We start from the raw sequence: 22,015 nt of genomic DNA, 5'->3' as shown, positions 1-22,015 counted from the left end.
AGCTGTAATCAATTAAAAACACACAGAACTTGACAACGTCTATCAAGTGACCAAGAATAAATACTTTGAGAATGTGCATTAAAAGTTTTCCCCACTGTGCACACAAATGTGTAATTTATGCTTCCACATGCTAAATGCCCATTAAAAATGTTGCACCGTTTTACCACAAGCTGAAATTATGGCTGTCAGTACTACTTTGTGTTTCTGTTGTATTTTAAAAAATTAAAAAGACATTTTGGTAATATTTGCAGATTGTTTATCTAATTAAGCAAAGTGAGAGGAGCCTTGATCCTCACCTGACAATATGGTTTATAATGGACTGTGGTGCAGAAACAGTGAGGCTCACATTGTCCTGTTATCTGTCAGTGGTCATACTTGATGCACTAGATGTGATAGTGTTTAGTGTTTGAGATGTTCTTCATTAACATGTATGTTAGTCCAGATGAACCAACCCTCCCAAGATGTAAAATAATGTATTACAGAAGTATGAGACATCATGCAGCACTTCATTTCTTCATGTGGCTGTTTATTAATGAACAAGTAATTATATTCAAAACATATGGTTTAACTGAATAATTAAGTCAATATAATTTTATATCTATTTATATATCTATCTAAAGAAACCTGATTTCTTGACTGGCAACTCTCTCCTATCTCATAGATGGCATATTTGTCCTGTCTCAGGCACCGTATCTGTAGTGACTAAAGCAAAAACAAAGTAGTCGCTGAGAGGCTGAGGTAGGGCCTTGTGGTGCTGTTTGTCTGACTCGCTGCACAAATAATTTGCGGATCTCAAAAAATAATCTATTGCTTTTTATTGACGAAAATATGCAACTTAATATAATGTGAAAAACGTATATTCAAAATCATCACAATGATCAAAAACTATAAAGAATACCGCGGTCAACAAAAAATACAGCGTCACTCCTTCTTTCTGCCACCGGCGTTGAACAGGTGTGTAAATTAACTATACAGAAATCACCACCCACATCCACGTGACTTATAGAAATAACTCCAAACGTGCAATAAATCAGTTCATGATTCCTTCAGTAGCTGTACTACTCGCTTGGATAGGGGAGGGGGGGTGCAAGTCACAATCCTCACCACTAGATGTCACTAAAACTTACACATTGAACTTTTAAAAACAGACAACAGGTTTCTGTTTAACTTACAGTTTACTGTGTTAAATATGTACAAACACTGCTGATATGAAAAGAACCAACATATAAATCTGGAGTTTACATTGTATTACAAAATGCAGATAAAAACAAGTTTATTTACAAAAATAATCTTCTACAGCGCTCTGATACAGCAGAGACGATCTCCCATTATTTCTCCCAGTAGAGTCTATCTGCTCATGTTTGTAACAGAGCGTGGAGTCTGTGTGAGACCAGGTCAGTCCACCTGGTCCTCAGAAGTCCGCATCTTTACAGAGGCCTTCAGGCTGAAGGTGTTATCCCTCTGAGACTCTGTAACTCAATCCAGGGTTTCCCAATCCAGCTCCCAATGAGCACCTTCACATAAAAGGCGGGGTTAGCAGCAGATGACCAATCGCAGACATGAAGAAGTCTTCTGGCAGCAGAGCGTCAAATTTTACAAAGCAAACTGTAATATTAGACAGACATAATCTAAGTAACAGCTGCAGTGTGAATGTCTAAGTTAACATGCGTATCCTATAATTTCAATCTGTAGATTTGATGTGTTCTTCTGACAATTTCAGCCTTATTCTTTCAGCTCGACTGTGTGTCGGCGTTTCCATATTAAAAGCCTCAGGCACTGATTGAATAAGTGGTCAACTCACTTTTAAGAACGTCTCGTCACTTCAGACATCAGAATCAAACAATCTAAATTAATTTCATAAAGCAACAAAATGAAAAATCCTTTCATGCCATGAAAAGTAATAAAATGTGCTCTAACAGTGGTTGAAAGACTGAATCTCAACATTTAGGCTTCTGAAAACTCCCCCACATTACCTCCACATCGCTAAAGGTGAGGCGCTACATGACCAGTCTGTGTGATACAAGATGGCTACTAACGTAAAAGAAACACACTCATATTAAACTGAATTTCAATATTGCTATATTGCATAATATTCAGCCTCACGTAAAAAATGAAACCCATTTATTTTAACGGCTGCGACAGGCTGTATGAAATATAAAATACTTAAACATTTCAAAGCGGTGAGTGGGCTTACTGTCACATCTTAAAAACCTACAAGTACTAGCCTACAAGGCTTTTATCCCTTATAATTATGAAGAACATAATAACATAAGTATGAATGCAGAAATAAATAATTAATTATATAAATAAACAAATATAAAATACATTTTGGTAAAAAAAAGGCTATTTCTTTATTTTTACATTCATTTGTTTATACTTTTTGTCATTTTTTTCTCCTTTATAGCAGTGAAGACAAAGCTCTGAAAAGCAGCTTGTCCCTGGACTTTGAATTACATATTATTATTGTATAATTATAAACATAAAGGGTCAGCTGGGATTGGCTCCAGCCCCCGTGACCCTGTACGCAGGATAAGCGGTTGACGATGGATGGATTAATAAAGGTGGCAGCAGTTTGTGGGGACTTGGTTTGGGAAAATGCTGAATGAGCGGATACACTGGAAAAAAAGAAGTAGTATTGTTAAGTTGAAGCAACGGACAGCGTGAGAAAAGCAATGTGGTTTTGAACATTAAAGCATGTAAACATTTTCTGGTAGAAACCCAAAATAAAAGTATGAACCTGAAAATGAGCTTAATGTGGGACCTTTAAGTTCGACTGCTTTCCCCTAGAGGCTGTGATGTGAATTACACATAACAAGGGGAAAACGTTTTAGTCATTATAAACGTGATGTTTTAGTCTTGATTTATTCTGCTGCTCAGGTAGGCCGACACAAATACTCTTTTAACAGAGTCCGCACAAATCCTGTCCTCACAGAAGCAAACAGAGCAGCTAAACTACAGCCCGACCCTGACCTCTGACCTCTCAGCAGTTTTCAGTCCCAGCAGTAGATATTGTACTTGTATTACAGAAGCAGTATTTGTAGTAATAGCACTAATAGAAGTGACAATATGTACTATAACAAATCAGTCCATCTGATATGTTTTGTGGTCAACATACTGAACCTCTGGGTGAATCTGGGGGCTGTGTAACACATTTTGGGGTCATCAGATCCTGTTTAGGGCTCCAACAAGGTTTCTGTCGGTCCTGAGTATTTGTGTCATGTTACTGAGAGGAAGGAGAACTAAAGTGTCCTGAGATGTAAAGCTTGTTGTAATGAATGAGTGCAGCTCTCTCAGCATGTTGTTGTGTTTGTGTGAAGGTGTGGGCTCTGCTATGAATCAGTGTGAGGACAGAGAGGAGGGAGTCCCTCCCTCTAAAAGCACTCTGTGTGGGGAACATGACAGCCAGACCAAAGCTCAGAGGTGAGATGAGGATCTCTAACTGTCCAGGACTCAAATCACTCCACCATCATTATTCACTCTCAAAGCTCTGTGTGTGTTGTGTTGAAGCCCAGAGCAGCAGCAGGGACCAGACTCTGCTGGACCTGGACCTGGACCTGGACCTGGACCCAGCTGTGTGTCCATGAAGAGTGACTGGTCTATGTGGCGACCTCTTGAGTTCAAAGGTGGACACCACTCTGCTGATCAAAGGTCAGCATGTTAAATGTTTGTGTCTCTCCTGAGATGAGGTTTGGTGTCTTTGTTTTGATCACTTCATGTTCTGAACTCTTCACTTTTTTCAAACTGGTCTCACATTTTGCAGATCTTAGTCCAAATATCAAAACCACGGTTAAAATCCACAAACAGCTGGATGCAGGTTTGAGAATGTGTAACATTGAAAGTGGATGATAAATTAGCTCCTTCATGCAGTTTTTCAAATCAGGATCCACATTCACAAATCTCAGATCACAAAATAAAATCTTGGAACATTTAAACACGAGTTTCCTCATTTCATTAGAACACACAGGAAGGGTTAACAGCCCAACCTGCATCTTTTATGAGGGCTGTGATTAAGTTTCTTACTACAGGATTATGTAAATACACTCAGTGTGATCACGTCGTCAAACAGAAACACACTGTTCAGGATTCAAATTAAAGTATGCTAGTTTGTTCTGTTTACTTGTTGACTGAAGAAGGTAAATCATATTCTTTAAATAACTGCTTTGGATTCTCTGCAGTCAGGTAATTTATTCAGCATAAAGTGCAGATGATAAGAAATAGTTTGAGTTCTACCCTTCAAAGTTGTTAATAGGAAAAATGAAGTTGGTAAAGTAGAACCACCAGAGCTTTATGATCTTGAGATAAGCATTTATACTGTTAATGTTTGACTCCAGTTTCTCAGTCCAAAGTTCAGAGCTGCTCTGTGGTCACATTAAAAAACACTTCAGTTTGAAGATAAATCCAGAGAGACTGCATGTGAATTTACAGACCTTTGAAAACCTGCTGTGAGTCACATTTGTTCTTTCTCTGGTTGGTTTCCTGGTTGAAGCTGCTGATTAATTTCACCTTCGGTCGACGACTTCATGCAGGTTATTTTTTATCATCAAAAGGTAACTTAATCATTTTCTGCCATTTTGTTGTTGTAGTATCAGTTTTACATTCTTCTGAACAGTAGAGGTGGCAGTGAGGAGTTCATCTGGGTTTTTTTCTGGCCACTCAGTATATTCTGTCAGTCCCAATTTAAGAGGCAATAATGTGAAATGTAAAAGTGACCTCTTTACCTCCCACTGTCTCCTCCAATGGAGGCTAGCTTTACATAGGACATTACGGACTGCTACTGCCATGAAAGGTTCAACGCTGTCTCCATTTATATTTATTCAAATTGCTTTCTCAATTACGTTCTCCTGAAAAATGATGTATGTATATTTGCTCGTATGTTATGTACATACTAATTTGAAACTTAGCAGTTATATTATTTAGTTATAGACTTTTATTATTATTATATTTTATGTTGCACAAGTAGCTGTTGAAGAAAAATGAATACAAAATAATAATTATTACAGAGAGGTTGCGATGGTGCAGTGGATTAGACCCTTGTCTTTGATTCCCACTGGAACACATCCACCAAATAAGTTATTGTCATGGGTCCTGCTTCACCATCCATGTTATAATAGAGCCGCCACCTGACCTGATAGCCTATTTAGATTTTTTTCCTAGTAAATATATTTGTTTGATAGCGAATTTGTTGCAAACGGGAATAAATATACTGTGTATTATTTTATTAAAAAAAACAATCATCCCAAGAAAAAGCCCCTTTTGATGTCTATGTGCACGTGCCTGATGCCATGTCACTATATTTCATGTATTTGCTAATTCTATGCTAAAAACTCAGTCCTGTTTCTTTCAGTCCTGTTACTCAAATACACTCTCTTCACCTCCTTGGGACAGTGTCCAGAGGGGATCTTTCAGATTTTTCCTGGGGTCTATTCTAAATCCAGAGTGAAGATACTAATATCATATGAAACTAGATGACCTAATGCATCCATTGGTATCGTGCTTTTCTTTGCATTTGGTATAAAAGGTTTTTTTCCCCCAAGTGTATTTGAATATTTCTGCATACTGTTAGCCAGGGCTCATTCCTGTTACTAAATTGTTTAGTTTTTTAAAATAAGATACACCACAATTTTTTCTATTATGTTTAGGCCAGTCATTTATTCAATTGTTTCGTAAATTACATGATTTCGGTCTCCTTTAAAACAAAAAAAAGGTGTTGCATTCTTTAGAAAAATACAACTTTCTAGCATATAAAGTACAGTTTTTGTCGCAAATATTCATTTTTTGATCATGTAACCAACAATTTCTTTAAAATAAACACTTTCTTTAGGGAAAAACAAAGGAATTATTTGACCTGCTTTTAAACATAGTTTCAAAATGACATATAACACACCACAAACCAGCAGAAACCAGACCCGGTTCAGGTGATCCACGCCGGCCCGTCTGACCCACCTGCTCGATCTCCGCGGCGTTCCTGATGATGCTGCTGATGGTCTCTGACGACAGTTTGTTCACCAGGTGTTTGAACATCAGACAGGCAAAGTCACAGTGCAGACACTGAACACACCACACAAAGCGTTACTACACAAAGAGCAGCCCCTGAACTCTTACACTTAACACTTAAAGACCATTTCAGTATATTTTAATAATGCTACACATCTTTGAGCTGAAACCAGTTAATTCACTCACACACCTTTTAAAGGGGCGCTGTGGAAAAGGAATTTGAATGTATTCAGCACAGTTTTATTACCTATATGTGAATAGGTTGTTACATCATCATAAACATCTAAACCACCTGCTGCTCTTAACCAATAGCATCTATATGACGCTGACGTACTGCGGTAAGCGTGTCGACCCATTTCCGTTTCCGGTGCTTGTGAGTTAAATTTGTTAGATTACAGCGGCCAACTGTTCGCTAAACACTTATTCTTACAGTAATTTTGCCTAAGCACTCACAGTTCTTTCCATCTTTTAGTGACTGCTGTTCAATCTCATAGTTGTTCTAAACTTTTGGTAGCTGACGCTACAGTACTTTAGCTTAGCCGTTAGCGACTTTAGCTTAGCAGCTAGTGATGGCTTCTCCTTCTCCCTCTCTCTCTCCTACTTTCTCGTGCTCGGTGTGTCAGATGTTCAGTTACTCCTCTGCCTCCTTTAGCGGTAATGGTACGTGTAATAAGTGTAGTTTATTTTTAGACATGGAGGCGAGGCCCAGTGATTTAGAAGTCCAGCTCCGCACCTTGGTAGATCAGTCTTTAGCTACTGTAGCTAGCCTGAGTTAGCCTCTGGTAGCCGTCCCCCGGCAGCTCCTGTGTAGCCAGGAAGGGGTGGCTGGGTGACTGTCCGAAGGAGGAATAGTCATAAGCATTCAAAGTCCACGGGGCATCATCAACCTGTTCACGTTTCTAACAGATTTTCCCCACTCAGCGACACACCCGCTGAGAAACCAACTCTGATCATTGGCAGCTCCATTTTGAGAAACGTGAAGTTAGCGAAGCCAGCGGCCATAGTTAAGTGCATCCCTGGGGCCAGAGCGGGCGACATTGAGTCTTATTTGAAACTGCTGGCTAAGGATAAACGTAAATACAGTAAGATTGTTATTCACGTCGGCGGTAATGACTCCCGGTTACGCCAATCGGAGGTCACTAAGATTAATGTTGAGTCGGTGTGTACATATGCAAAAACAATGTCGGACACCGTAGTTTTCTCTGGACCCCTGCCAAATCTGACCAGTGATGACATGTATAGCCGCATGTCGTCATTCCGCCGCTGGTTGTCGAGGTGTTGTCCAGCAAACGATGTGGGCTTTGTTGATCATTGGCAGACTTTCTGGGGAAGACCTGGTCTGATTCAGAGAGACGGCATCCATCCCACTTGGGAAGGAGCAGCTCTCATTTCTAGAAATCTGGCCAAGTTTATTAGTGCACCAAATCCATGACAACCCAGAGTTGAGACCAGGAGGCAGAGTCGCAGTTTAACACACTTCTCTGCCCTTCTAATTCAGCAGTTACCCAACCCAAAACCCTACGCAGAGTCGCAGTCTAACACACTTCACTGCTCCTCCATTTCAGGAGTTACTTAGTGAAAATCCTATAGTGACGGTGTCTGCCCCCCGACCATCGAAATTATTTAAATCAAAGGTAAACAGAAGAGGAGCTGTGCATAAAAACCTCATAAAAATTAAAACCACAAGAGCAATAGTGCAAATGAATAGGAAAATTAAATGTGGACTCTTAAACATCAGATCTCTCTCTTCTAAAGGTGTACTAGTAAATGAACTAATATCAGATTATGATATTGATTTATTTGGTCTTACTGAAACCTGGCTGGGTGATGGAGAATATGTTAGCCTAAATGAATCCACCCCTCCCAGTCATATTAATACTCACATTCCTCGAGGCACAGGCCGAGGAGGTGGAGTTGCAGCTATCTTCGACTCTAGCCTACTAATCAGCTCTAAACCTAAACTAAACTACAACTCATTTGAAAACCTTGTTCTTGGTCTTTTGCACCCAAGTTGGAAATCACTGCAACCAATTCACTTCGTTATAGTGTACCGAGCACCTGGTCCGTACTTTGAATTCTTATCTGAATTTGCAGAGTTTTTGTCAACTTTAGTCCTTAAAACGGACAAAGTTATTATTGTAGGGGATTTTAATATTCATGTGGACGTTGAGAATGACAGCTTTAGTACTGCGTTTATCTCTCTGTTAGATTCCATTGGCTTCTCTCAGAGTGTTCATGAACCGACTCACTGTTTTAACCACACCCTCGACCTTGTTCTGGTATATGGTATTGAAATTGAACATTTAGTAGTGTTCCCACAGAATCCCTCTTTATCCGACCACGGTTTGATAACTTTTGAGTTTGTATTGCTGAACTACTCGCCAATGGGCAAAAATTTCTATACAAGATGTCTGTCTGATAGTGCTGTAGCTAAATTTAAGGATGCGATTCCATCAGCTCTAAATTCATTATCAAGTCACAAAGTAACGGAGGACTCCTATGCTAATTTCAGTCCCTCCCAAATCGATCATCTTGTTGATAGTGCTGCAGGCTCGCTGCGAATGACACTCGACTCTGTAGCCCCTCTAAAAAAGAAAATACTAAAACAAAGACGGTTAGCTCCATGGTTATTGCGGAAACTTGAGAGGAATTGGCGTTCCACCAAACTGGTTCTCTCATTTAATTAGGCAAGATAGTCTTAAAACTTATAGGAAGGCCCTCCGTAATGCCAGAGCAGCGTACTACTCGTCATTAATAGAGGAAAATAGGAACAACCCCAGGTTTCTTTTCAGCACTGTAGCCAGGCTGACAGAGAGTCACAGCTCTATTGAGCCAAGTATTCCCATAGCTCTCAGTAGTTACGACTTCATGAGCTTCTTTAATGATAAAATTCTAGCTATTAGAGACAAAATTCACCAAGACCTGCCCTCAACTGGCAACGAATTATCTCTTAACTCAGGAACCTTAGAAACAGCTGTAGAACCAGATACATGTTTAGACTGTTTTGCTTCACTCAATCTTTACCAACTAACTTCAATAATTTCTTCATCTAAACCATCAACCTGCCTCTTAGACCCCATCCCGACTAGGTTGCTTAAAGATGTTTTACCCTTAGTCAGCACTTCTATGCTAGATATGATCAATCTATCTTTATCAACAGGCTATGTACCACAGTACTTTAAAGTAGCTGTAATTAAACCTCTTCTGAAAAAGCCCAAACTTGATCCGGATGTTTTAGCCAACTAAAGACCTATATCTCACCTTCCATTTCTCTCTAAGGTTCTGGAGAAAGCAGTTGCTAAACAGCTGTGTGACTTTCTACAGAGCAATAGTTTATTTGAGGATTTTCAGTCAGGATTTAGAGCTCATCATAGCACAGAGACAGCACTGGGGAAACTAACTACGACTAACGACCTCCTTATTGCATCAGACAAAGGACTTGTCTCTGTACTGGTTTTATTAGATCTTAGTGCAGCATTTGATACCATTGACCATCAGATCCTATTGCAGAGACTGGAACATTTCATTGGCATTAAAGGAACCGCTCTAAGCTGGTTTAAGTCCTATTTATCAGATCGATTTCAGTTTGTACATGTTAACAATGAGTCCTCCATGCACGCCAAAGTTAGTCATGGAGTTCCTCAAGACCTGTTCTCGGACCAATCCTCTTCACTTTATATATGCTTCCTTTAGGCAATATTATCAGGAAATATTCCATAAACTTTCATTGTTATGCAGATGATACTCAGTTATATCTATCGATCAAGCCAGATGAAACTCATCAGTTAGCTAAACTTCAAATGTACCATCAAGATGTTAGATCACCTGGATGACCTGTAATTTTCTAATGTTAAACTCTGAAGGCTAAAACTGAAGTTATTGTTCTGGGGCCTAAGCACCTCCGTGACGCGTTATCAAAAGATATAGTTTCCCTTGATGGCATCGCCCTGGCCTCCAGCACCACTGTGAGGAATCTTGGAGTTATCTTTGATCAGGACATGTCGTTTAAGTCTCACATTAAGCAAATTTCAAGGACCGCCTTTTTTCACCTACGTAATATTGTGAAAATCAGGAACATCCTGTCTAAAAATGATGCAGAAAAACTAGTCCATGCATTTGTTACTTCTAGGCTGGATTACTGCAATTCCTTATTATCAGGCTGCTCGGAAAATCCATTAAGACTCTTCAGCTGATCCAGAATGCTGCAGCACGTGTTCTGACAGGAACCAGGAAAAGAGATCATTTTTCTCCTGTTTTAGCTTCTTTGCATTGGCTTCCAGTAAAATCCAGAATTCAATTTAAAATCATTCTTCTTACCTACAAAGCTCTTAATGGTCAGGCACCATCTTATCTTAAAGAGCTCATAGTACCTTACTACCCCACCAGAGCACTGCGCTCCCAGAATGTAGGGTTACTTGTGGTTCCTAGAGTCTCCAAAAGTAGACTAGGAGCCAGAGCATTCAGCTATCAAGCTCCTCTCCTTGGGGTTCAGGAGGCAGACACCATCTCCACATTTAAGAGTAGGCTTAAGACTTTCCTCTTTGATAAAGCTTATAGTTAGGGCTGGCTCAGGTGAGTCCTGAACTATCCCTTAGTTATGCTGCTATAGGCCTAGACTGCCGGGGGATTTCCCATGATGCACTGAGCTCCTCTCTCCTCTACTTCCTCTCCCTCTGTATGCAACCTCATCCCATTATTGCATGTTACTAACACAACTTCCCTCCTTTCTGGTAGTCTTGTGCTTTCTCGTCCCTCTCCTCTCTTGTCCTATCACTTCCTGCAGGTGTTTCTGGCTCTGGGGCAGTGGAGTCTGGATCTGTGGTTGCGGGTCACCTGCTGCCCCCGTGTTCCTGCTCAACACCCTCTGCTGCAACAGCTATTGTTACTAGTCCTATTGTTATTATTGTTATTATAATCATTAACATTACGATTGTTATCATTAACATTACTATAAATATCTGTACCATTTTCATTTAGTCTATAGCAACATCACCTTTACTGTCTGTACCTCTGTGTGGATATTGTGTAGGCTGCCTCCCTCCCCCCTCTCTCTCTCTTTCACCCCCAACCGGTCGAGGCAGATGGCCGCCCACCCTGAGCCATGGTTCTGCTCGAGGTTTCTGCCTCTTAAAGGAAGTTTTTCCTTGCCTCTGTCGCCTAGAGCTGCTCTTGGTGGGAACTGTTGGTCGGTCTAGACCTGCTCTCTTATGAAAAGCGCTGTGAGATAACTGTTGTCGTGATTTGGCGCTATATAAATAAAATTGAATTGAATATAATCTGTGGTCATCATCAACATGTAAACCACCTGCGCTTTTTTTGGGACTCAGATCAGCAAAATCTCCTGAGTGTTTAAAGTCACAGCTGTCTTTTTAGTACGAGAGTTTTCATCTACACTTGATTTGTGATGCCTTGAACTGTTTTTGTTTTTATTGTGCTGTCTACTGTTGTAATGTTGCTTTTAACTTGATATCCTTCTGTAAAGCATGTGGTAACCTAGGTTTTTAAAGGTGCTATATGAATGAAATGTTACTTATTGACTTACTCAGGAAATGTTATTTAATGTTTTACATCCAGCTGCAGAGGTTCCCCTCTGTTTCCCTACAGTTCTTATCTCCAGTCATCTTGAAATTTAGGTTGTAAATCACTGCAGCAGAATGAAATTAATCAATAACAGTTTTTCTAAAATAGTTCATTTATAAATCCCTATAAACCTCATGGTGGGTCTGATCACTGAGACTTGATCCTCCATCACAGATTTATTTACTGAGCTAATCTTTAGCTCATCAGCTGGTTAGTTAGCAGAATCTAGTGGACAGAGAATGAAACTACACATCTGATCAGAGATGTTTCTGACACTGACTGGGTTTAGATGTTCTAAAGGAAAGGTGTGACACTATCTCACGACCAAATTTAAAACTTATTTAAAAAATAAAAGCTTTTGTTCTTGTAGCCTTCATCAAATAACAAAACAAAGGGATCACAAACCAGACCGGTTTTGTCCCTCTGATGTTTTTTAGACTCTGAAGTTATGAGGATGTGACGGCGTCCTCAGATCAGATGCACACAGACACCAGGACTGACGAGGAAGAAATGAGCAGGTGCAAAGTGTCTGTAAGTCGACCTGAAGTGAGTTCAGCAGGTGAGAATCCGACCAGAGGAATCTGTAAATGTCTGATAATCAGGATCACTTTGATCACATTGTGCTGGATCACTGTTTAACTGGACAGTAGAAATGCTTCTTGATGCTGATTGGCTGTTTCTAAATATCTCTTTGAAATCTGCTGTAGAATTTCTCTCCGAGTTAAAGAACAATGATTTCAGAAAGATTTCCCTGTAATATTGTTCATGTTTCTCAAGTAGAATCAGCAGCAGTCTGATTGTAGTCTGAGCTCACATCATCAGTGAAACATGCAGGGTGTGTCTGAACTGGTCTGACAGCTTGGATCCACTTGGCTCAGGTTTCTGGTTTAACTGTTAATACTCTGAAGTTAAGAGCATGGATGAAGAGTTCAGGGCTCAAATACAGACATCTTCCAACACTGAGACGGACTTGGTTTCACTGAAGACCCTTTAGAACAGTCCAGGGGCCTCATGTATAAAAGCCATCTGTCAGCCATCGGCGATGGCATTGTGATTGTAAAACCCCGTCCCCCCGTCAAAAAAAAATCTAAATTTTTCACATTATACCGCTATGTGAAAGCAGGTTTTAATCACAACGAACATTATTATTAAAGAGGCCTACACCTCAGGTAAACACACCGGCTAATACCGGGGAAAGGCAGCCTGCAGTTGGCACTTGGCTTATTTTATTTCTTTTCCAATTGAAAGGTGCAGTATGGAATAGTTATGGCTGACTAGTGCGAGCACAAATAACACTGCTGGTTTGAATGTTTACATGATAAAGTGGTAACATGTGAAATGAAGTGAAATTAAATATGTGAAAGTCATCATGATCTATTTTTCTCACATTCAATTTTATTTTGATATTAAACCACTACATACATGATCAAACCTTTGTCAAAAGACATAATTAGGATTTTGATAGACTACTCCATTGACATCTGCACAGTAATTGCAGTGGAAACACTATTTTAGCAGTTTACTGACAGCCAGACAAAAGTTTGTGGAGGGACTTCACATTCTCACATCACGTTCATTTTTATACATCCCACGTGTGCGTGAAAACCAGCGTACGTAACCTTTTTATACGTAGGCAGCGTTTATACATGAGGCCCCAGGTCTCAGCTGTACCAGAGGCTCCAGGATCCTTTCTAGATGGACCAGAGCCAGCCCAGGGTGGAGGGGAACTTAGAGGTTGATTAGGGCCCCTCAGCCATCAGGGGCCCTCACAGGAATAGAGAAGGACCAAAGTAAAATCAGCCATCCTGTGTCTCTCTGATCATGATTTAAACATTTAAAGACAGAAATAAAGATTTAAAGACACAGACCTTGAGGAGAACTAAAGTGTCCTGAGATGTAAAGCTTGTTGTAATGAATGAGTGCAGCTCTCTCAGCATGTTGTTGTGTTTGTGTGAAGGTGTGGGCTCTGCTATGAATCAGTGTGAGGACAGAGAGGAGGGAGTCCCTCCCTCTAAAAGCACTCTGTGTGGGGAACATGACAGCCAGACCAAAGCTCAGAGGTGAGATGAGGATCTCTAACTGTCCAGGACTCAAATCACTCCACCATCATTATTCACTCTCAAAGCTCTGTGTGTGTTGTGTTGAAGCCCAGAGCAGCAGCAGGGACCAGACTCTGCTGGACCTGGACCTGGACCTGGACCTGGACCCAGCTGTGTGTCCATGAAGAGTGACCGGTCTATGGACAAAGCTATTGTCTTCAGAGGTGGACACCACTCTGCTGATCAAAGGTCAGCATGTTAATGAAGTGAATGAAGTTTAGTTTTGAGCTACTAACAGTAAAGATGCAGCTGGACAGATAAACAACATGAAAGTCTCTATAAAACTCTGTATCGCTGAGAAACTGCAGATTCAGCTGAAAACTCACTACCAGAGACACCAACACATAAATATATCTATTAAATCTGCTTTGAGGACACATCTGATTTGTTATTTCATTGTTCAGGATCCATCGGCAGAGACCAGATTCTCCTGGACCCAGCTGTGTGTCCATGAACAGCGACCGTCATGTCCCTGTTCACTTCAAAGCTGGACATAATGATGCTGAACAAAAGTAAGAATCTTAAATGTTTGTGTTGTTTTGTTGACTCTCCTAAAAAGAGCTCTCAGGTAGGTCTTGGTTCAGCACTGTTTTTTGTTAATTAAAAATAATAATAGACTCTTTATTTATTCCCAGAGGGAAATTCTCATGTCACATCAGCAGCACAGAAATGAACCAGGTTCAAAGAACAGTGCAAAACAAATGTCAAACACATGAGAAAGTAAAAGTATGAGCATGCCCTTTTGTCTGCTGCTTACTGTAACTGTAAGTCCAGTTAGAGTCCAGTAGGACCTCAGCAGCCTCCTCGTCCGCTGATGTCCACTGAGACACAGCTGGATGAGTAAAACAGCAGCATTTTCTCCTGTCCAGTCTACCCTGCACCCAGCGGTGTTTCCATGGAAAGTGACAGATCATACATTTTTATACCAAGATCTGGTATAGGTGTATGAGGATCTGTTTCTACCAGATATAACACAGCACATGTAACACTGTTTGTCATTATATGTTCAAATCATCATATTTCTTCACAGAGTTGATCAGCAGAGCTCAGAGGTTCCCAGTGGTCAGTCTGCCCAGCAGCATCAAACAGACCTGGACTCCATATTTATGGTGTGTAAATGTACAAGCTCAGCTACTACTGCTAATTACAGGAGCCACAAAGTAAATAGTGAAGCAGCATTCTGATCCAGTCTCCATGCTGCACTCTGCAGACCAGCAGGCTTTCTGTCTGTCACAGATGATCTGATGTTGACTTCTACCAGTTCAACTTTACATTTTCTTCTGTTCCAGCTGCTCCAGGAAAACATTGGCAGGTTTGTGAAGAACGAGGTGAAGAAGTTCCAGAGAGTTCTGGGTCCAGATTACCCAGAATGCTTAGAGAGTCAGAGGGAGGATGAGGAGATGTTGGACGGTGAGGAGGAGGAGCAGAGGAGGAGCAGCAGAGAGGCATTTCTGAAGATCACACTGCACTTCCTGAGGAGAATGAAGCAGGAGGAGCTGGCTGAGCGTCTGCAGAGCAGTAAGAGGATTTGAACAGATTTAACATGATGGAAAGAGGAAATGGAGGCAACATGGGAGAAGTTTCCATTTCAAACTCTGCTGTTAATATGATGCACACATTTGGATCAGATCTATGAATTCTTCTGGGCTGAAACTCAGAAACTGTTCACAGCTGATGAGCTGAAGAGATTTCATGGAGGAGGAAAATAAATACCATCTTGATGTCTTAAAGTTTACATTCATCAGATTTACTGTAGCATCCACTTATTAATCACATTTCTTGTTTCTTCATTCAGGAACTGTTGTTCCAGTGTGCCGACGTAAACTCAAGTCTAACCTGAAGAAGAAGTTCCAGTGTGTGTTTGAGGGGATTGCTAAAGCAGGAAACCCAACCCTTCTGAACCAGATCTACACAGAGCTCTACATCACAGAGGGAGGGACTGCAGAGGTCAATGATGAACATGAGGTCAGACAGATTGAAACAGCATCCAGGAAACCAGACAGACCAGAAACAACCATCAGACAGAAGACATCTTTAAAGCCTCACCTGGAAGAGATGAACCAATCAGAACAGTGATGACAAAGGGAGTGGCTGGCATTGGGAAAACAGTCTTAACACAGAAGTTCACTCTGGACTGGGCTGAAGACAAAGCCAACCAGGACATACAGTTCACATTTCCATTCACTTTCAGAGAGCTGAATGTGCTGAAAGAGAAAAAGTACAGCTTGGTGGAACTTGTTCATCACTTCTTTCCTGAAACCAAAGAAGCAGGAATCTGCAGCTTTGAAGAGTTCCAGGTTGTGTTCATCTTTGACGGTCTGGATGAGTGTCGACTTCCTCTGGACTTCCACAACAATGAGGTCCTGACTGATGTTACAGAGTCCACCTCAGTGGATGTGCTGCTGACAAACCTCATCAGGGGGAACCTGCTTCCCTCTGCTCGCCTCTGGATAACCACACGACCTGCAGCAGCCAATCAGATCCCTCCTGAGTGTGTTGACATGGTGACAGAGGTCAGAGGGTTCACTGCTCCACAGAAGGAGGAGTACTTCAGGAAGAGGTCAGAGATGAGGAGCAGGCCAGCAGAATCATCTCCCACATCAAGACATCACGAAGCCTCCACATCATGTGCCACATCCCAGTCTTCTGCTGGATCACTGCTACAGTTCTGGAGGAGGTGTTGAAGACCAGAGAGGGAGGAGAGCTGCCCAAGACCCTGACTGAGATGTACATCCACTTCCTGGTGGTTCAGTCCAAACTGAAGAACGTCAAGTATGAATGAGGAGCTGAGACAGTGGGTCCCTGAGTTCAGGAAGTCTCTCCACAGATAAACTCTCTCCTGCTCAGTGGTCAGCTCTGGTCTTCATCTTACTGTCATCAGAAAAAGATCCGGACGTGTTTGACCTGAAGAAATACTCTGCTTCAGAGGAGGCTCTTCTGAGGCTTCTGCCAGTGGTCAAAGCCTCCAACAAAGCTCTGTAGGTGGATGTATGTATGTGCAATTTCAAAAATGCTCAATTTTATAGTTGACAAATACAGGGCCAGCCAGTGGCATTAGCGACATGGGCAGTTGCCTATTATGCAAAATGGTGCTAGTCAACTCTGCCAAGCTGATGCAACACTGCCGCACGCTGTGATATTAATCAAGTGCATCTTGCGCTGTAAGTCCAGATAGTTGTGATGAGTGGTAACGTAGCTGGTAGAATTTGTAAACATCTAAAAACTGAATATTTCTGAGGATCTATCGACAGAAATGCAAAATAAGATCCATAATAATAATATGTTTTCAGTGTTGTGTAAAGACCTTACATAATAAACCATTATGTTGTTATTACCTTAGATTGAGCCATTTATTTCTACATAACCGTGCCCCCCCCTTCCATGGACATCGCCATGTTGCATCGTCTTGTTTCTACAGTAGCTGAAAACGGTCAAACAGCGCTACACAGCGTGATTCATTAACTTTCTTTTTCTACTTCTGGTAGAATTCAGGCAGAGCAGACACTCATCACTATGTTGAATACGTACATTAGAAGAAGAAGAAGAAGAAGAAGAGGTAGTAATAATATACAGCAGGGGTTGGAAATAAGTTTTGCATCGGAGGTAAAGTGCAGGACTCGCAACCCAAGGACTGAGGGTTTAATCCCGCCTCGGGGTAATTTTTCTCTCTTCAACAAGTGGATTCTGCAGCGAATGTTAGAGCACGGCATGTCCTGCACTGTTTTTGTGTCTGTGTTTGATCTGCATCCATCAACCTATGGACGCTTTTTCATTTCCCCAGTGTCTACAAGCAGAGGACATTTAGCGGAATCACGTTTTCTGACAGCTCTTTCAGAGCTGTGTCAAGCAGGCTACAGAATTTAATTTAGTAAAAGCTAATTTCAATTCTAATACTGCATTACAGTGCGGAGGAAGAGATTATGTGAGTAGCTGTTGCTGTCATGACTGAGATCTATTTCAGTACCGCCATCAAAGCATTTATTTATTTATATTTTTTGCCGCTATCAAAAATAATCTGGCAGCGAGCCAGATATTATTGCTGGCGGGCAGTTTTGGCGATGGTCCATAATGACTAACGACTAACTAATGATTAACGTGTTTCCCTTGTCAATGTTTGTATAAACTTTATCTAATGTGTGGTTTTAGTACCTAATTGACCTAATTGCATCATCTTGTCACAAGATCTGACGTAATTGCTGACGTAATCTGCACTCTGCGCATGCGTTGGCGTCTGTAGCCACCTGTCGGAAGCTTCGTCTTAAACCGGACTCTTATCCAGTTTTAATCCACTCTTTTTCGTTACATTTTTTATATCGTTTTTATTTAAACTTAAGTTTTTAACTTAAGTTTTACGTGGGTTAAGGATTTTAGTCACCCGACATGGATTTTAAGCTAGATGACCGTAAAAACGCGATCAACGCTACTGATCGCAACAAAGCTCCGGTGACTATGCTAGCCGAGATAACTCTGCCCCATGAGGACTGCACACTCCTTAAGAAAGCAAACAAGAAGATTGCTGACCTTATGGAAGACATCCGACGACTTTCAGAGGAACTCAAAGAGAAAGATTCCCTGCTGACTGGCTTTATGGATGTAGCTTCAGTACAAGCCAAACAGATTGTTTCTCTTAGCGCAACCGCTAACATCCAGGACACCGTCTTTTGGGAGCCCTCTAGTCTTCCCAGGCTTTCATCCTGCTCGACTCCAAAGCATCAGTCAACCTGGGCTGAAGTTGTGGTCCGTGGCTGCAAGAGAGGCTCGGATGGGGCTGCCTCTCCTCCGCACATCGGCCTCTCCAACCGCTATGCAGCCTTGTCTAACGACACTCCGGTCCATCCAGCGGATTCACCTGCGGCTTCGAGTCTCCCTGATACGGATCTCTTTCGGCGCACAGCGCCTGCCGACACTGTTGCATCTCCTCCACCGGCTACATCCTCCGCTTCCCAATGTAGGATCCTGAAGGAGGCTGCGCTCAGATGCTCCGGAGGCCGTCTCTACCCTGCACCGTCGGGTAGTCCTTCTCTCAGGTCTGTTACTGCTACTCCAACACAACACTCGGCAGCTCACACACTCCATCCTCAGGCCGCAAGCAGTGTTGAAGCAGATTCTGCTCAGTCCTGCTCTGGATCCCCACAACCAGCATCTCCTCGTCCTCTTTTCTCCCCAACCACACTAATAATTGGTGACTCCATAACCAGAAACCTCCGTTTCTTTAACGCTACCACTCACTGCTTCCCCGGTGCCACCACGGCTGTCATTTTAAAAAACTCCAGGACCTGATGCCGTTGCTCCCGTCCTCCATCACAAGAGTGATAGTCCATGTCGGAACAAATGACACAGCTCTTCGGCAGTCTGAGCTGACAAAATTAGATTTTAACCGTCTTCTTAACTTTTTAAAGCAGTGCGGAAAGTCCGTTTTTATCTCTGGTCCCATTCCCACAGTCGGTCGCGGTGCTGGCCGCTTCAGTAGACTCCTTGGCCTCCACGACTGGCTCCAGTCCGCCTGCAGGGCTCATCGTGTGTGTTATGTGGATAATTTTAATATTTTCTGGCAAAGAATGTCTCTTTTTAAGACAGACGGACTTCACCCAAACAAACGGGGCTCAGAAATGTTAGCTGCGCACATACAGCATGTGGTGCGGTCCACACATGACTTACGTGAATGACTAATCATTCATGCAGCACACCTGGACACACCACCGCTCACTGAACAGATCTCTACCTCACTGCCACAAACAACTGTCTCCACCTGCTGGCATGTAAAGCCGTCTGCTCCCAGCGCTGTTCCACAGACTTCTATTCCTGTCATCATCACGCATAGACCAGTAAACCGAAATGTGCACATCCCACACAGAAATATTAGTAATCTCTTAAGGATTAGGACAACTGCACCAACTCCAGCACCCAGAACAAACACATTTAAAATGGCTCTCTTCAATGTGAGATCACTTTCAAGTAAGACTTTTATCTTAAATGATTTTATCTTGTCTGCAAATCTAGATTTTATGTTTTTAACTGAATCCTGGTTGCAAATGAATGACTATAGCCAGCTAGCTGAACTGTGTCCGCCTCAATATGATTGTTTTAGTCAACCGAGGGTCAGTGGTCGTGGTGGTGGGCTAGTGAGCGTGTATAGGAAAAATAAAATGTCATCAAGTACGCTGTGATGAATTTAACTCCTTTGAAGTTCTCGCTCTTAAAGTTGGAGGGCTGCATCATATTTGTTATAATTTATCGCCCCCCAAAACCGCCTGGAGGATTTTTATCAGAACTTCCTGAATTTTTATCTACTCTGGTTTTAAATTATGACAGAATTGTTCTTTGTGGCGATTTTAATATTCATGTTGATGACCCCACCAATGTTAATGCAACTGACTTTTTAAATATGGCCACTTCTTTTAACTTCAAACAACATGTCAAAGGGCAAACACATAACCGTGGTCATACACTGGACTTGGTTTTTACCCTGGGTGTCAGCATTTCCTCTGTGGAATTAGTGGACATGACCATATCTGACCACAGATGTATTGTTTTTAGCTGTGATTCGCCTGTTACTCATGCCGCCTCACCAAGCTCCGTGTGTTTCGCATCTTTAATGAACAAAGTGTTTCAAAGTTTTGCGCATTCTTTCAGAGACAAAGCCAACACCTGTCTGATTCCAACACCAACAATCTGGTCGATCACTTCAATCATATCTGCTTGTCGTCACTAAATATTACTGCTCCTCTAAAGGTTAGGCCTACGTCTAAAGCTAGTAAGCAACCCTGGATAAATGACAGCATTCGCAGCCTAAAAAGGGAATGCAGGAAAGCAGAGCGCAGATGGAAAAAATCCAGTCTCCAAGTCCATTACCTCAGTCTGAAGGATTTATTAATTAACTACAATAACATGGTTAAGGATGCGAGAACACATTATTTTTCTGAACTCATTACTACACATAAACACAATCCCAGGTTTCTGTTTAAGACTGTGGATCAGCTGGTAAACCCAACCCCTCCTTGTGCCTCAGCTGGAAGTAATGATGACTGTGAATTATTTTATCTTATTTTACCAATAAGGTGGTGTTAATCAGAGCCTCTATTACCCCCGGCCTCTTACTCAGAGGTTCCTCACCAGCAACAACAGAGTTTTAACCAGTTTTATCCCATCGACTTGTCTGAGCTTTTAAAAACAGTATCACAAATGAGAGTGTCCTCCAGCCCACTTGATGTAATACCTACAAAGTTTTTACTGAAAGTAATAGATTCTGTTGGGCCCCATTTGATCTCTGTTTTCAACAGCTCCCTATCTACTGGTTGTGTCCCTGATTATTTTAAAACGGCTTGCGTGAACCCACTTTTAAAGAAACCTGGTTTAGATCCCTCCCTCCCACAAATTTTAGACCAATTTCAAAACTGCCTTTTATTGCAAAGATTCTAGAAAGAATTGTGTCCAAACAGCTGCTCACTGTGCTGGAAAATAACAAATATTTGAAAAGTTTCAGTCTGGTTTTAGGAAGTACCACAGCACTGAGACTGCCCTGCTTAAAGTCACCAATGACCTTTTAATGTCTGCTGATGAAGGTATGTGCTCAGTCCTGGTACTCCTGGACCTTAGCGCTGCTTTTGACACCATTGATCACAACATCATGTTAGACAAACTGAGGCACTGGGTGGGGATCTCTGGTACTGCCCTAGAATGGTTTTCATCCTACCTGTCAAATAGGAAATTCTGTGTGTCTGTAAACAACTATGTCTCCTCATTCTGTCCAGTTAAATATGGTGTGCCTCAGGGGTCGGTCTTAGGACCCATTTTGTTTTCCTTGTATCTGCTTCCCCTTGGACATATTATCCATAAACATGGCATTTCTTTTCATATTTATGCTGATGACACACAAATATACTTGCCAGTCAGATCCACAGACCCTGGAATGCTGAGTTCACTTAACAACTGCCTTTGTGAAGTTAAAAAATGGATGTCAAATAATTTCCTCCAGCTGAACTCAGACAAAACAGAAATCCTGGTCATCGGGTCTCAGCAGATGGCAAATCAAATACTGCCATCTGCTGGTTCCCTAGTAAATCACATTAAGCTGTGGCAAAGAACCTTGGTGTTTGGTTTGATAGTAATTTAAATTTCGAGCAGCACACCACAAAGCTTGTTCAATCATGTCTTTATCAACTTAGAAATATAGCAAAAATTCGATCTATGTTAACTTTTAAGGACACCGAGACCATTTTACACGCCTTCATCTCATCACGCCTGGATTATTGCAACAGCCTTTTCACCGGTTTAACCCAAAAATCTATTGATCGACTCCAGACTGTCCAGAACTCAGCTGCCAGGCTTTAACCAGAACAAGA

The 22,015-nt window shown here is 41.6% G+C and overlaps 2 protein-coding genes across 5 annotated transcripts in view; one reads left to right on the top strand and one right to left on the bottom strand.

The window, feature by feature from the left end:
• The window catches only part of LOC119909376 (NLR family CARD domain-containing protein 3-like), a 622,129-nt gene that overhangs the window by 452,653 nt on the left and 147,461 nt on the right, over nt 1-22,015 (bottom strand). The window lies entirely within an intron of this gene.
• The window catches only part of LOC119909386 (NACHT, LRR and PYD domains-containing protein 3-like), a 239,804-nt gene that overhangs the window by 192,312 nt on the left and 25,477 nt on the right, over nt 1-22,015 (top strand). The window contains exon 6 of the mRNA XM_038727589.1: nt 19,771-19,778. Coding sequence (XP_038583517.1) covers nt 19,771-19,778 — 8 coding nt within the window. The remainder of the gene's footprint in view (nt 1-19,770; nt 19,779-22,015) is intronic.

This window comes from Micropterus salmoides, unplaced genomic scaffold (assembly GCF_014851395.1).
Source record: "Micropterus salmoides isolate LMB-PRFRI ecotype aquatic unplaced genomic scaffold, ASM1485139v1 Ms_hic_scaffold_18, whole genome shotgun sequence".
NCBI classification, from domain to species: Eukaryota; Metazoa; Chordata; class Actinopteri; order Centrarchiformes; family Centrarchidae; genus Micropterus; species Micropterus salmoides.
Note: the sequence above shows the minus strand (reverse complement) of the source record. Positions and strands in the feature narration are given on the sequence as shown.